The 13,726-nt window shown below is 39.3% G+C and overlaps 2 protein-coding genes across 4 annotated transcripts in view; one reads left to right on the top strand and one right to left on the bottom strand.

Annotated features, from left to right (window-relative positions):
• Positions 1 to 495: 495 nt before the first annotated feature.
• On the top strand, positions 496 to 9,481 carry LOC146472963 (uncharacterized). The gene is made up of 5 exons (XM_085118909.1): positions 496 to 601; positions 4,495 to 4,647; positions 7,402 to 7,703; positions 8,388 to 8,653; positions 9,269 to 9,481. The coding sequence occupies exons 1-5, from the start codon at positions 577 to 579 to the stop codon at positions 9,312 to 9,314; spliced, it is 792 nt and encodes a 263-aa protein (XP_084975035.1). The 5' UTR covers positions 496 to 576; the 3' UTR covers positions 9,315 to 9,481.
• A 2,625-nt stretch (positions 9,482 to 12,106) lies between these two features.
• LOC146472961 (gamma-aminobutyric acid type B receptor subunit 2-like) overlaps positions 12,107 to 13,726 on the bottom strand; it is a 33,991-nt gene continuing 32,371 nt past the window's right edge. For all 3 annotated transcript variants that reach the window (XM_085118723.1, XM_085118722.1, XM_085118724.1), the window contains one exon: positions 12,107 to 13,692. The gene's annotated coding sequence lies outside the window, so the exon portion shown is untranslated. The remainder of the gene's footprint in view (positions 13,693 to 13,726) is intronic.

Genomic DNA, 13,726 nt, shown 5'->3' with positions numbered 1-13,726 from the left:
ATGCAGTTACATCGTCGTCGCTTACCACAAAAAGTCTTGAAGTCGCCATTATTTTACTATGAACAGCAAATTAAGTTCCTTCAACAAAAAAGGCGGGAGTCGTGACGTCATTGGCCGATATGTCACTCGCGAGAGTGGTATACGGAAAATACGTCACTCGGGTTACGGATGTAGTGGTTTATGGATTCTACGAGTGTTTTAGTTTTCAGTAGAACACTCTCGTCGATATAATAAATGACATTTTTTGGCACTATTGTCTGTACGTAGCTCTAATTGGGGACACTACTGTACTGAGTCGGTGAAAGAATTATACAAACTGAACAAAACATTTCTTGAGAATCCCAACTGGAAGGAGGCAAACCAGTTGGCTTTTTACAAAGAGTGGCCTTTGATTACCGTACCGTGAAACAAATCCAGGGTGAGAGCGTGACTTGAACCTGGGCACCAGGCCACGCCATCTCCCTCCAATCCTTGTGTGTTGCGTTACGGCCAATGAGACATGTGACGACCAAATATTAACATACCGTATACTCAGCATATCCCAACACTGAGCCGCTCATAGTTATAAGAAGCATAATGGAGAAGAGGGAGCAAGAATACGGTAAGCATCACACAACCCACAGTTGAATGTAGTTAAAAGCGTTAATTATAATAATAAGAACAAAATAAGGCAGCTATCAGTCAAGAGCAGGGGAGCGGTTATACAAGCGAACAATTCGACTCTCGTGCCAGCTTGCCAATAGCCTGCGGAGAGAATCTCGACAGCCGGAAATACGTCTGCGTTCGCAGGCTAGCTTGCCAACACCGATACCACATCTTAGACATCTTACTGCAGTGTTCACATTGCACAATAATTGAAATAAGATCGCTTGTCCATTTTCTCAGCGTCTGTCAAAACATCTACTGCAGTGTTTAAACTCGACTCGACGACCAAACTACATCGTTGCGAAATTGCGTGACAACATCACTATAAATTTTGAACGAAATGAAACATTTTGAATAAAGTGCGCGATCTATGTGCCTGCAATAGCCAGAGCGTGCTACTCTTATCGACCCTAATCGTGCTCGGTCGAGCATCGCTCTCAGATGTCCATCAAGAACGACTTTCTTCTGAGTGAAAGACTAATTGGGACAAACAAAGAAGTTTCGTTATATAAATTTACATATTTCTAATTCTCGCAGGCCCTAGGGGGGTTACTCGGGTATAAACGTGACGGGGGATCCCACGTGACAGAGCCTTAGCCTGCATGACAGGCGCCTTATGAGCCAAGCGGGGTAACGGAGCCTAATATTTTGCACTCAAAAAAATACATGGACCTTATATTGTGCACCCAAAAAGTTACAAGACTGGTGCAAGTTGCGGCCAGCGATGAAAGTTATTGTGTTCGCAAAGATGGGTGTCAGAAACGCGGGGCCGGGGACGGGGCCGGAGTCGGGGTCTCTTTTTTTATTATTATTATTTTATTTTATTTTATTTTTTTATTTTCAACATCACAGGTCATTTGTGGGTCAAATAAGGATTAAAGCCAATATAAAAAAGTATATGTATTTCTTTCCCGTGAACTATTTTTAGTAGCAGTTCACGGCTGGTTCGCTTTACAGACAAATGTATGGAAAGTTCAAAACACGACTGGACGCTTTCTGGCACAGCTACATCTCTCCATTTTTTCCCCTAAAATCTTTTTCCTAGTGCTTAAAGTTTCCAATTCATGAATTTTACAGCAGCGATGTTTTATGAAAATTATTTGACATCGGATTTCCATACAAACACTGTTATTTCAAACTCGTCAAAATGGCGTCGAAAACCGTGGGGGTGTTCATAGTAAGATCATGCACATTCTAGTTCAAGAATTTGTTAGTTCAAGGAAATATATTGTCTCTTACCTTGTATTTTTTGCCTCATTTTGTTTCTTAGAAGAATAAAAGGTAGTCAATTCACGGAACCAATGTCTACCAGAATACGGAACTGCATCGAGTGTTGTCACCGATGACCTATCCTAAGCTAGTAAGCTTTAGAGACTTAACTTTTTTATATTGGCTTTAATCCTTATTTGACCCACAAATGACCTGTGATGTTGAAAAGAAAAAAAAATGAAAAAAGAAAAAAAAAGAGAGAGAGAGAGACCCCGGCCTTGTGTAATAGATGAATCATGGAGATAAGTAAATGACGTTTCAGTTCTTATTTCTCACTGGTGTTTGCCGGTGGCCCCCGGGCCCCATGCCGCTTAGAAAATACGCAGTTTCCTGGAAATTCGGCTATCCAGCTACATGCAGATTATTCGAATCACTGCTTTCGGATCTTGCGGGAACTTTGGCTTGAATTGTGTAAGAAGTATTAGCCTGGCGGAAATTCGAACCCGGGAATTAGGATATTTTGAAAATAAGCTGGCAAATGCCCCACAGCTGGGACAAACTGTTGTTCAAATGCCCCGTGGTAGGGGTTCAAAAATGTTTTGTTTTCTTCCTTTCTCGCCTGACTTGCAGTAAAATCTAAGGTAATTCAGGCCAAATTTAGTCCCAGTTACGTCTTGTTTCCCGTATGCAGTGCCAAATAGGTCATTCTGCAGCTCTAGCATCCCATTTGCGTTCTATCTATACGTATTCTAGAAGAAACTTACTTAATTTGCCAATCAATTGGTCGTTAGAAGAAAAGAAAATGTTATTAGGTAAAGAAAAGCAAGATGGTCAAATGCCCCGGGGTAATTGGGTGGAAGGCTAATGCCCGACCCCCGGGATGGACAGTGAGGGAAAATGCCCCACTATTGCCCGGGGGGGATAGGCACAGCTGGAATTAGTAAAATCCAGTGATAAACTGTGTATGCAAGGACCACCGCGACAAGATAAAAGTACCGGATCCTGTAGTGGAGGATCTAATCAGCAAAAAATTGTAAAGCAAATAATCTCAAAAAAGAGCAAGGCTGATTTCACGGCCAGGGAAGTATATTTTCCAATATTTCAAAAGGCACGGCCTTTCTTCTTCAGGGTATGTTTTAGACATACCCTGAAGAAGAAAGGCCGTATACCTTTCGAAACATTGGAAAATATACTTCCTTGACCGTGAAATCAGCCTTGCTCTTTTTTTAGATTATTTGCTTTACAGCTGGAATTGACTGATGCATTAAGCTAACCTGAGTGCTATTTAGGCTAACCAGAACGCATGTTAGGCTAACCCGAGTGTTTTTAGGCTAACCTGAGTGCCTCGCGCGTCTGCCTCGCATGTCTCGCATGCCTCGCTGGCTCGCAGATTGTGCATCCCCAAAATTTCAGACCCAAAAAAATTCGTCGGACCCCCCCGTTACGTTTATACCCGAGTATCCTCCCTGGGGCCTTTACATAACGAGAAATATGTAATTTTATATTACGAAACTTTTTTGTCCCAATAAGTCTTTCACTGGGTTAACAAAGCTAAAGGAAGTCGAAGATCCAAGATGAGTTAACGGCCGAATTGCGTTCTGTATGTAAGATGAAACACAAATTCGTCCGTTATCCCAAATGACTTAACAGCCGGATTCTGTTCGGTATATAAGATGAAACCCAGACTCAGCCGTTATCCCAAATGACTTAACGGCCGACTGTTAAATTAACAGTTGAATTGCTTAATTTAAGGACGGTGCCTACTATTGTTACTGCGCATACGTTCTGCGCATCTCGAGATACTCGGGTTTTCTATGGGTACCGGTGGTGCCTACTAATACAGGGATAATTGTGCGCAGTTTAAAACTATACGGAGAAAGCAGAACTTAGCAAGTGCTTTTGGTATCTCAAAAGAAAATTGGGGGTAGCCATGCATTTTTCAGAGATAATTAAGCCTCAATTTAGGAAAAAAAATCCCATACATTCCTTTATATTTTGGCGCTTTTTAGAGATATTATTGCTTAATTATCTCTGAAAAATGCGTGGTTACCCCCAATTTTCTTTTTCGATTCCAAGAGGCCTTGCTAAGATCTGCTTTTCCCGCATAGTCATAAGCCGCACAAAAATACTTCGGTATTAGTAGGCACCGTCCTTAACACGCGTTTCGAAACAGATGTCATCGGGTTTGCTAGACATCGGGGAAGAAAGTAATGTGTCGACAGAGGAGAGCGTTGTGGAAACCCCGAATGATTTTGTATGAAGACAAACTACTTGCAAATATTATTGGCGTAAAGGCAGCGATTCGGGTGAGGAAAAAGTGAACGCCTACGGACTCACGTATCATTTTGTTTTTTCAGTCCACTCCCTGTGGTTGCCTGGTTTCCCCCTATGCCAAACGCTTCTTTAGTTGGCTAGGGTTTTACCTGAATAGCTTATCATAGCTATCCAGAGGGTATCATCGAGTAACCAGCTCGACTCATTGTTGTCAGGATCATCAGTGTGGATTTTGTAGGGGTAGTCGCCTAAGTTCGTTTGCATATGTACCTTCAGCGGGCCGCAGTCACTAGACGACGGCAGTAATCACTTTGTAAAACCGGGTTGCATCACTGATGTTATTAATATAAAATCTATCTGTTTCAGATCCGCACTCAGTAACACACTACAAGGAATGGAGTAGTGATTTTGCTAAAATGGAAGAATCTTTAAAGTCGGATAAGAGCCGCTTTGTAAGGCACGAGGATAGGAGAAATGAAAGCGATCTTACGTTGGAAAACTATAAGGGAATTTCAAAAGGTAAAATCTTCCATTCTGTTAAAGTCAGTAAAAGGAGTTTGGAACTTACAAGTTGAAGGTCACTCGAGGGCAAACCACCCCCTCACTCCCCCCCCCCCCCCTAACCCCCGCCCTCCGTCCACCATAAAAACCCTGTTACTGTCAAACTGAGAACAAGTAGTGATTTATTTATTAATACACGGAAAACTATCTGTACAACATAAAATATATGTAAAAATATATAGTAAAAGTGACTGGTTTACATGATTGCCGCCTGGGAGCCCAAAGAAAAAAGTGTTCATTTGCCCCCTGTTGGAAAACCTTCCAGAGAGTCTCACTGCCTCAGAGTTTTAGGAAGAGTACTCCACAGAACGGCACCAATACAGGAGAAACGGAGTTTGAGGTACTCCGTTTTATAGGTTAAGGGAGTTCGTTTTACTGCTCCTAAAATATAGCCCTTAATTGAGCAGTTTACATGTACATTTATTAATAAAACTGCACAACTTATTAGCGGACGTTTCTGAATAGATCTATGGCAATATGGAGCGTGTTTGTTGAATACCTTAATTTTTCCCTCCCACCCCGCAGTAAAACCCCGCGAATAAGAATATATTTTTTAGGAACCTTTTAGCCTAAAATTTGTCACTTAGACCCCCTCTAAACAAGAACCTGTTGACCCTATAACTGATTTGAAACAGGTTCTGGTGTTCTAAAATCTAAAACATGTGTGCATTTTGGCAAATAAGATCAATTGACATTTAGAGTTCTCTTTGAGGACATTTTATATGAGTTTTTTTATTTACATTTTATTCAAATTTTATATAAGGATAGGGAAAAACTGGCTGTTACATACGGGATGAAGGCCGAATACAACTAAATTCTATGATCTACAATGTGATTTTTTTTTCTCCAGAAAATAAGAACCTGTTTAGGCTAAATTTTGAAATGGAAAGTTCTTACTCGCGGGGTTTTACTGTATAATCCAAAGGGCATATTGTTGAGGAGGCCAGGACTTCGTATTTTTGGAGAGAATTTGGCCTTCTAAAACGGGTTCACAATGAGCTATTGAAGGGCGCATTTACAGCCTACAGTCATAAAAAAAAATAGCAAGTTTTATTGCAACTGACAAAATGAACATGCTAAAAAGCAAATAAGCAAACGAAATCAGGACACTGCGCTTCCATTTGCCAGTAATTATACTGCAGTTATTTCTTAAAATCCAAAGATACAACTAAATAAATTGAAGGTTTATTCTAAGTATAAGCGTACGGGCTCATAAATTAGCGAGAGGTTATCTTCGGAATGATTCAGTTTGCCTATTTTGGGTGGGCGGTATATTTTCAGTTGTATTTGGAAAGGCTTACATGTGATATTTCACGACATCTTTATTCTTGTGGATTTTTTATCGACTGGACTTAAATATTATTAATTGTAAGTCTCACTTGCGACAAGTAATGAACCTAAGAACCTTGAAAGATTAGAAGATCGATGTGCTCCAAGTGCAATTGGTATGAATCGTGCTTTGCTTCGTGGCGTTCTTTTCATTTCTGATGACAAGAAGACAAGAGTCGTAGAATTAGAATTTCAAAGAGTAGATTGATTTTAAGTCCATTACAGACCTAGAAGGGGACAGTGCTTCTCTCCTACTCCTTTGTCGCTTGTCGTCTGTCGCCAGTTCTGACACCACTTCGGCATCTCTTACTGAATTGTCCTCATGATAGCTTTAATTCTCACGAATTTTGCAGTGATGTAAATCTCAATGTAGACAAATACCGTGAAAGTTCTATAAACCCCCTCCTGTCTCAAGCTCCCCTCTCTACAAAAAAGCCCCACCCCCAACCCCGGGTTGGAAGCCATGTTTTTTAACCCCCCATCCCTTCCCTCAATGATGTCCCCACCCTTCCCATGTCAAAAAAAAAAAAAAAACGTAAGAAAGACTTCAAAACTCGGGAGTGGCAATGGTTACTGAAACAGCCAGTTTAAGGAAACTTGGTCTTACAGTCTTACAGATATACAATATCTCTGCCAGATCAGACGTGTTGGTCACCAGGAAAATAAAGAGAATGATCACCAAAGATGAAATGAACTATATGTTCAAACAAATTTTGCCAACAAGCACGATAATTAAAGTGCCCCTAACCCTTCAATTTGTTTTCTTTTGGTAGATTTCCATATCTTTCAAGAACTCATTTTCGAAAAAAATTTTGAGAAATATTGAATCCTTTTTTTTTTTACGAGCGCTAGAAGTGAAGGCAGTCTTGTCGATATTTTCACCTATCGTTCGCATTAGTCCCCCACTCGGCCAAATGTGGAGCGTGACGTAAGAAAAGGACATCGTGCAAAAATATCCGAAGATTCGCGGTAATGCTTCAATTGTAAACAGAGAAAATGGTTGGAAAATGTGTGGTTTTTGGATGCAGCAACTCTCGAAATGTAGAGAAAGGAATCAGCATGCATAAGATTCCTTCTGAATCCTTCTGGTGTCCTTTTCTTACGTCACAGCTAAGAAAGTGTCAAATATCGGACGCTTCTCATTGGCTCGTTCCTAATGAGCCCACGAGAGAAAAATTTGTCCAGCGGGGCTTAAAGGGCGCAAAAATTTAAAAATTTCAGTAACTTTTAGCGCTCGTAAAATAAAAAGGATTCAATATTTCTCAAAAATTTTTTCGAAAATGAGTTCTTGAAAGATATGGAAATCTACCACGAGAAAACAAATTGAAGGGTTAGGGGCACTTTAAGAGAAGCGCTGTGTTAATACTGTGGTTTCATAAACAGGTAAATACCATTCTACTTGGCGAGGAATCGAGCTCGTGAAAGCACCTCAAGATCTGGTAATTTTGCAGCATCTTCTCTGGGACCTCAAGCCTGCCACCATATTTGAATTAGGAGCCTATGCTGGCGGTAGTGCCTTGTGGATGTCGAATATCATGAAGATGTACGGCTGCAAAACACATATTTACTCTCTGGATATCGATCTAAGCTTGGTTAGAGATTTGGCAAAGGCAGATGAACACATTTCATTCATTGAGTGTGATGCAGCCAAGATTGAAGACGCTTTTCCAGAAAAACTGCTTAAGGTCAGCAAGCACATTTCGTTCGCAGTTAGCAATATGTCTCTAATGAAACAATCAATCAAGTAAGAGAGCAATTAATCAACCAACCAATCATCATCTAGGCATCCAGTCAATCCATCAATGTTTGGTTTTATCAGCCAAATCGACGGGCTAAATTTGCTACCGTAAATGGATTCAAAAGCTGACGTTTCTAGCGTTAGCCCTGAAACCTTTCAAAATTTATTAATGAAGATCCAGACCGATTAGGGAAATGAAATGAAACATTTTAATACTTTAAATAAAATTTTAATATGTTAAAGTGAATTCATCGTGTAGGTTTCAAATCTTAATTTCTGTCGCAAGTCTCCTGTTGGGTGACTCGGATTTTCTTTTTCAGAGTATACCTGTGTCACTGATTGAAAAAAGTACGTCTATCATTTATTCACCAGGCCTAAAACATGACATTTCACGTACCACGCATTGACATTCAAATCCTAGCAGTGTGCAGGGTGTTTGTCCAATGAGTGACCTAGTTTAATGGCCTTAGCTCCCACGAGTCTCCTGTACCTCGGTGGTAGAGCATTCGATTTATAGCAATCGGGAGGGTCATAGATTCGTTGGGAAAACTCGGATTATGCCTGTGTCACTGACTGAAAAAATATATCTATCAGAATAGAATTCGTTAATCAGTTTGTCTCTTTTTTTTAGAACTGCCCTCATCCCTGGTTGCTCGTGGATGATGAACACGCGCATATGAACATAACCCTTGACTATTTTGACAAGTTTCTTGTGAGCGGTGACTACGTTTGCGTAGAGGATGCGGCGATACACCAGCCATTGGCAATAGGAATGGGTTTAAAAAAAGAATTAGGATATGAAGCCTTGGGAGATGAACTGCTAATTGCCATGAAAGAGTTCATAACCAAGCATCCTGATCGATACGTGGTGGATTCTTACTACACTGACTTCTATGGGTAAGTACTTGATAAACTATCTCACTTGTAATGATCTTTGTTTGGTTTTGTTAAGGTCATTTCCTCCAAATAAAGTTGTCAGAAAAAAAAAAACAATTTTCTCAAACTTTCACTGATTGTTTACTAGCATGTAAGCATGTAGGTCACAGTGTCCATGAAAGAGTCGCGATCCGCTCAATTAACTCCATAACATATAAGTGTGTGCGCCTCTTTCGAGTTCTGCTATCGCAGGACAAAAAAGTGTCGTCCAGCTGGCCCAGAAAAAATCGTCAGTTCTCGAGTGCAGAAGAGCGATTTTCAATGGAGTGTCGAAATTTATTTAGTTTGCTTTGGTTTTACTTTACTGCGTACTGTAATTGGTTGACAAAATTCGCGTCACCTACTCAACCAATGAGAAGGAAGACTAAGACGAATCGTGGCTTACTCGCACACCTTTTTTTCCCGCACTTTACGCCGATTATGAATCTGATTGTGATTGGTCAGAGAAATTACTGTGTTGGTTTTACGACCCTCGATTGAATACTTCTCTGGAGTCATTCAATTGGAAGCCGCTATGTTCCTCTCTGGTTCATCACACATTAAAGAGTTTGTAAAAGTTTTTGGTAATTTTTCCAGATACAACGCAACGGGTCATTGGAATGGTTTCTGGAAGCGAGTCTAAGGAATCCCGCCCTGATTAAATGGAATTGGTCGCCAGCAAACATGAAGACAAAGACATTGTAAGAAAAAAATGAGAAAAGATTACAATTACTCGGTACACTAAGGTGAAGGGTTTACATAACAATGAAATGTTTTGTATGAAGTAACTTTATTAAATGTATATCTTGCGATACAATTTTTATGTTCATATGTTATTTATCTCCTGATAAGCGGGATGCCCGCCATACGACAGTCCCCATCTAACGGCCTTTTATGGCCCAGTTAATAAGTTAAAGAAATTTTCATGTCATGTTAACGGTTGTATCAATGGAGTTCCAGTGTATTTGAATAGACCATTTCCGAGTCGCTTTGAACCTCATTATGAAAGCGAGGCTAAGTGCAAAGTTTTTGTTATGAAAATTAGTTTTCATTCAAATGCAAACAATACTAATTTTCATATGAAAAGGTTTGCACTTAGCCTCGCTTTCATAGTGAGGTTCACAGCAACTCGGAAATGGCCTATTACACCTGACATAGATTTGAATCACGCCTGACATGCTCGTAGATTTAACTGGTGTATAGAGAGAGTGACGACACCAGCAGATCGGCAATGATGGTGGTGATCATTCAGTTCTATCGATTCAAATTTCATTTTGGAGGTTTTTTTTCCCTTCCCGTCATTCCCCGTGTCTTACTAGCAAGAGAGACACATTTTGAGTTTAGTAAAAGCTTTGTCACGCAAACTTAAAATGTTCGAGTCGTTTTATTTCTTATCCATTAAAGCCCATTTAGATTTTTATTAATAATGAAAATATCGAAAAAAATCATACGTTTCGAAGTCATCGTAACTTCATTTTCAAGGTTATAAATATGACAGTTGTGAATTACGAATTTTTTTTCGCTTCTATGTTTTTCATTATAAATTGTATTTCCAAATGCTCTATTGTTAGATATTTATTCAAGATTATTCTATCTTCTGTTACTTATGGCGGGAAATGAAACGTGAACTGAACTGAACTGAACTTGAACGAAGTCACGTAACAGGTGCTAAAATAATGAATGGCGTGCAACATCCGAAGATGTCTTAAGTACTGTGAAATGACGGTCTCTCAAGCATATCTACTATCACGGGGTGTTAACTTTAGTTTATCAGTTACAATCTAATAGATGTCTCGCTTCATGGTCCCTAGAAAGCACACCTTCAGTTAAAATCTTAGAAAAAAGTTCTGTTTTCGGAGATCCGAGCATGGCAGGTAAGAGAGATTTCATGAAGAAATCGTTGGCATATACTGGTGCTAAACTTCATAACTCAGTAAACTATCAGCACCAGCGAGATTACAAATGGGAGAGATTTAAAGATGTGTGCGGGAAATGTCTGTTTGTCATTTGGAATTTTTCTAGTTTCAAATTTGTGTATTTGGAGCACCCAACAAAAAAATTTAAGCAGTATAATTCAAATGTTGTGTCTTGTATTTACGACCTGCTGTTACCTTGGCTTTCCGAAATTGCTAGCTGGTCCTTTTTTCGCCCAAAGTTTTAGCGACCTTTGATAAAAGAAAACGCTAGTTTTCTTCACAATTTAAATCACATTATCGCGAGTAATGGCTTTCCGAAGAAATACTCCACCGAAACGAACCATAATGGGCGTCCCTGTATCAAGTGTTACACTTTCCGTCAATATCTTTTCTTTGCTTGTATCTTCTCTTACTTTTCTTCTTTCAATTAGATTAATAACTTAATTGTTGGCTTCACACTACAAGCTAAGTTAGTTTCAAGTAAGCACTTGATTCAAGTGCACTTGAAAATCTCAAGTCGCACTTTAGAAAACTTGGCTTCACACCTGGTGACAAAGCTGTCACTCATCGTTCACGGTAAAATCAGACATGCGATTGCTCGCCGGAAAATCATGGAGCCTTTGCAACGGAAAAACTTTTTATGTTGTTTACTCTTTATTTTTTCTTTAATTTTAACTCAGAGAGTTTTAACATTACAGGAAATGCACAGGTACTTTATTGTTTACGAGTGCTTGGCGACAAAACAAAAGAACAGGCGACATCTTCTGAACTGAAAATCGATGGTTCAGGCTGTCTGTAAAGATGAAATTCAAATAAGATCGTAAGTTTAACTATTTGTATCGGCTTTTCCTTCTTTTTTATGCTTACTTACAAAAAAGACTGTTCCATGGAGTCCTCAAACTGCGAGGCGTATCTCCAGCCATCCATTTTAATTTTTTTTTTTTTTTGGATTAATTTTAGTTCACGGCAAAATGTTTATCTGTCCTGGCACCGCAGCAAGTGGCTTTCAGTTGGTTTCCCTTTTCCTATTGGTCAAGTACGTTCTCAAGTGTGGTGTTGGCCATACTTGGCGGCGTACTTCGGCTTCTTTGAACTACGAACGTTTCCATGGTCACTAAGTAAAGTACAAGTTGGTAGGTTTTACCCCTTCACACTCAAGTAGGTTTCAAGTGCACTTAGATTATACTTACAAGCTCTAGTGTGAAGCCCCCAAATAATTCAGTTAGCTAGCTGTATAATCACTCAGCTTTTAGATTTCAGTTTAGGATTTAAAATGTTTCATTTTACACATTTTATATTTAGACACGACCGCATCAGCATTACTGTTGATTCTGCTAATTCTGTCCACTGAGTTGCATAGCGATCGACCAAGCTAACTCTAGCGACTCCCGAATGACAGTGGCCTGAAAACACGCTCCAGAAGTCACTCAAGTCAGTGCTCATTTTAAACATCTTCACAAAATAGGTCACAGTAATCGGCAAATACGCAACAACAAAGGACAGAAAATGAGAAAGTGAATCGATGAAGAACATGTACCATTTTCTTAATAGCACGTTTAATCGAACAATTTATATACATTACCCATTTCACTATACTTATATGTATAGATTATTAAGCTTTATATACACCACAGAGATATATGACTTAGGCTCAGTTTATACTTAATCGCATATGTAGTCGTATTAAATACAATTACAAGTTAGAGTAGAGTATGCAATCTGCACTCTGTTCGACTCTTATCATTTACTTCTCAAAATAATCAGCAACTATTCCATGAGCCCGCGTTTGACACAGGCAGGAGTTGAATAATTGTTTTATTAAAAACAACCAAAAACTTTCGCTAAATCTTGCCACATTTTATTTTGCAAAACAAGACCGGAAGATGAGGTATAGTGTAAGTATTTGTGGGGCATGGTATGATGGCTCATATACTGTGGTAGCAAAGCCGATCAAATCCCCGCAATTGCATTATACAATGATTATACTGTTATTTGTGGTTTTGGGCTGATGTGCTGCGATTTTTCAAGTTTTTGTCTGATGGACTTGAATGACACTCGGCGACTACGGTCTGTAATTGGTTATCAAAAATTTGCGCCAGTTTCTCAACCAATAAGAAACAAAACCAAAACCGATCGTGACTCAGTTGCTCGTATGTGTTTTTCCGGGTTTGGCGCCGGTTACATGTAGTATTTGCTTTGAATTCTGACTGGTTCGTTGCGCTGTTTGCATGTGTTGTGATTGGCCAGAATAATTACTTTGATAATCGATTGAAAAACACTATGGGTCCAGTCACTTGGAAACCGCTAAGTTCCTCTGTGATTCGTCACACATTATATAGATCATAAAGTTATCGATGATTATTTCCAGATACAGTTTTGATAATTGCTATATTCTCTTTCATTTGCATATATGTGCCTTCCTGTCTTTTTTAGGTCAGTGTCAGTTATTGTCACTTATTGAAGCTGTAATGTGATTTGCGATAACTAAGTGGAGGGTGCGTTTGTATAATTTGTAAGTTTAAGCGAGGTCTAAAACGATGAGCTTAAATCCATACAGTAAGGTTTATTAGGTTCCCAAGCAGGATCTACACACCTAATATACAGTTATAACATGAAACGACAGACAACTGTAGCAAACGGTAAACTTGGATAATAAAGCTTATGTAAGGAGAAAAGGAGTAAAGAATCTTTGAAAGTAAGCTATTATTGAATCGATGACATTAAATGTTCAGCCAACTGCTGAGCAGGTAGCCGGCTTTAAGTTACGTTTAGATATCGAAATTAAATACCTTTGGAGCAGCGGACTTCAGGATACAGTGAGTTCGCTGTTGTCGGTTCCCCGACATGAAAAGGAATTTTGTCCTAGGGTACTGCGACATCGAAGTAGGTGGAGGTTATCGTTGTTTCGAGTGTTGTTAATAGCTATGATCATTTACAGAACATATTTACGAGGTAATCTGAACAGTATCTCTAAGGTATAAAAGATCAGATCTAGAAAGGAGTTTGTAGAAGTAAATCCGTACGTAAAGGAACACTCCAACGTGGTCAATATTTCTACTAATTTCGGTACACGGAAGATGATCTTGCAAAGTTCTGCTTATTTAACTGAGTACCGTATTTTCTCGATTAAACACCGGAC

Source organism: Pavona decussata, unplaced genomic scaffold (genome assembly GCF_977016875.1).
Source record: "Pavona decussata unplaced genomic scaffold, jaPavDecu1.1 SCAFFOLD_95, whole genome shotgun sequence".
NCBI classification, from domain to species: Eukaryota; Metazoa; Cnidaria; class Anthozoa; order Scleractinia; family Agariciidae; genus Pavona; species Pavona decussata.
The sequence above is the reverse complement of the archived record's forward strand: the minus strand, read 5'-3'. Positions and strand labels throughout refer to the sequence as shown.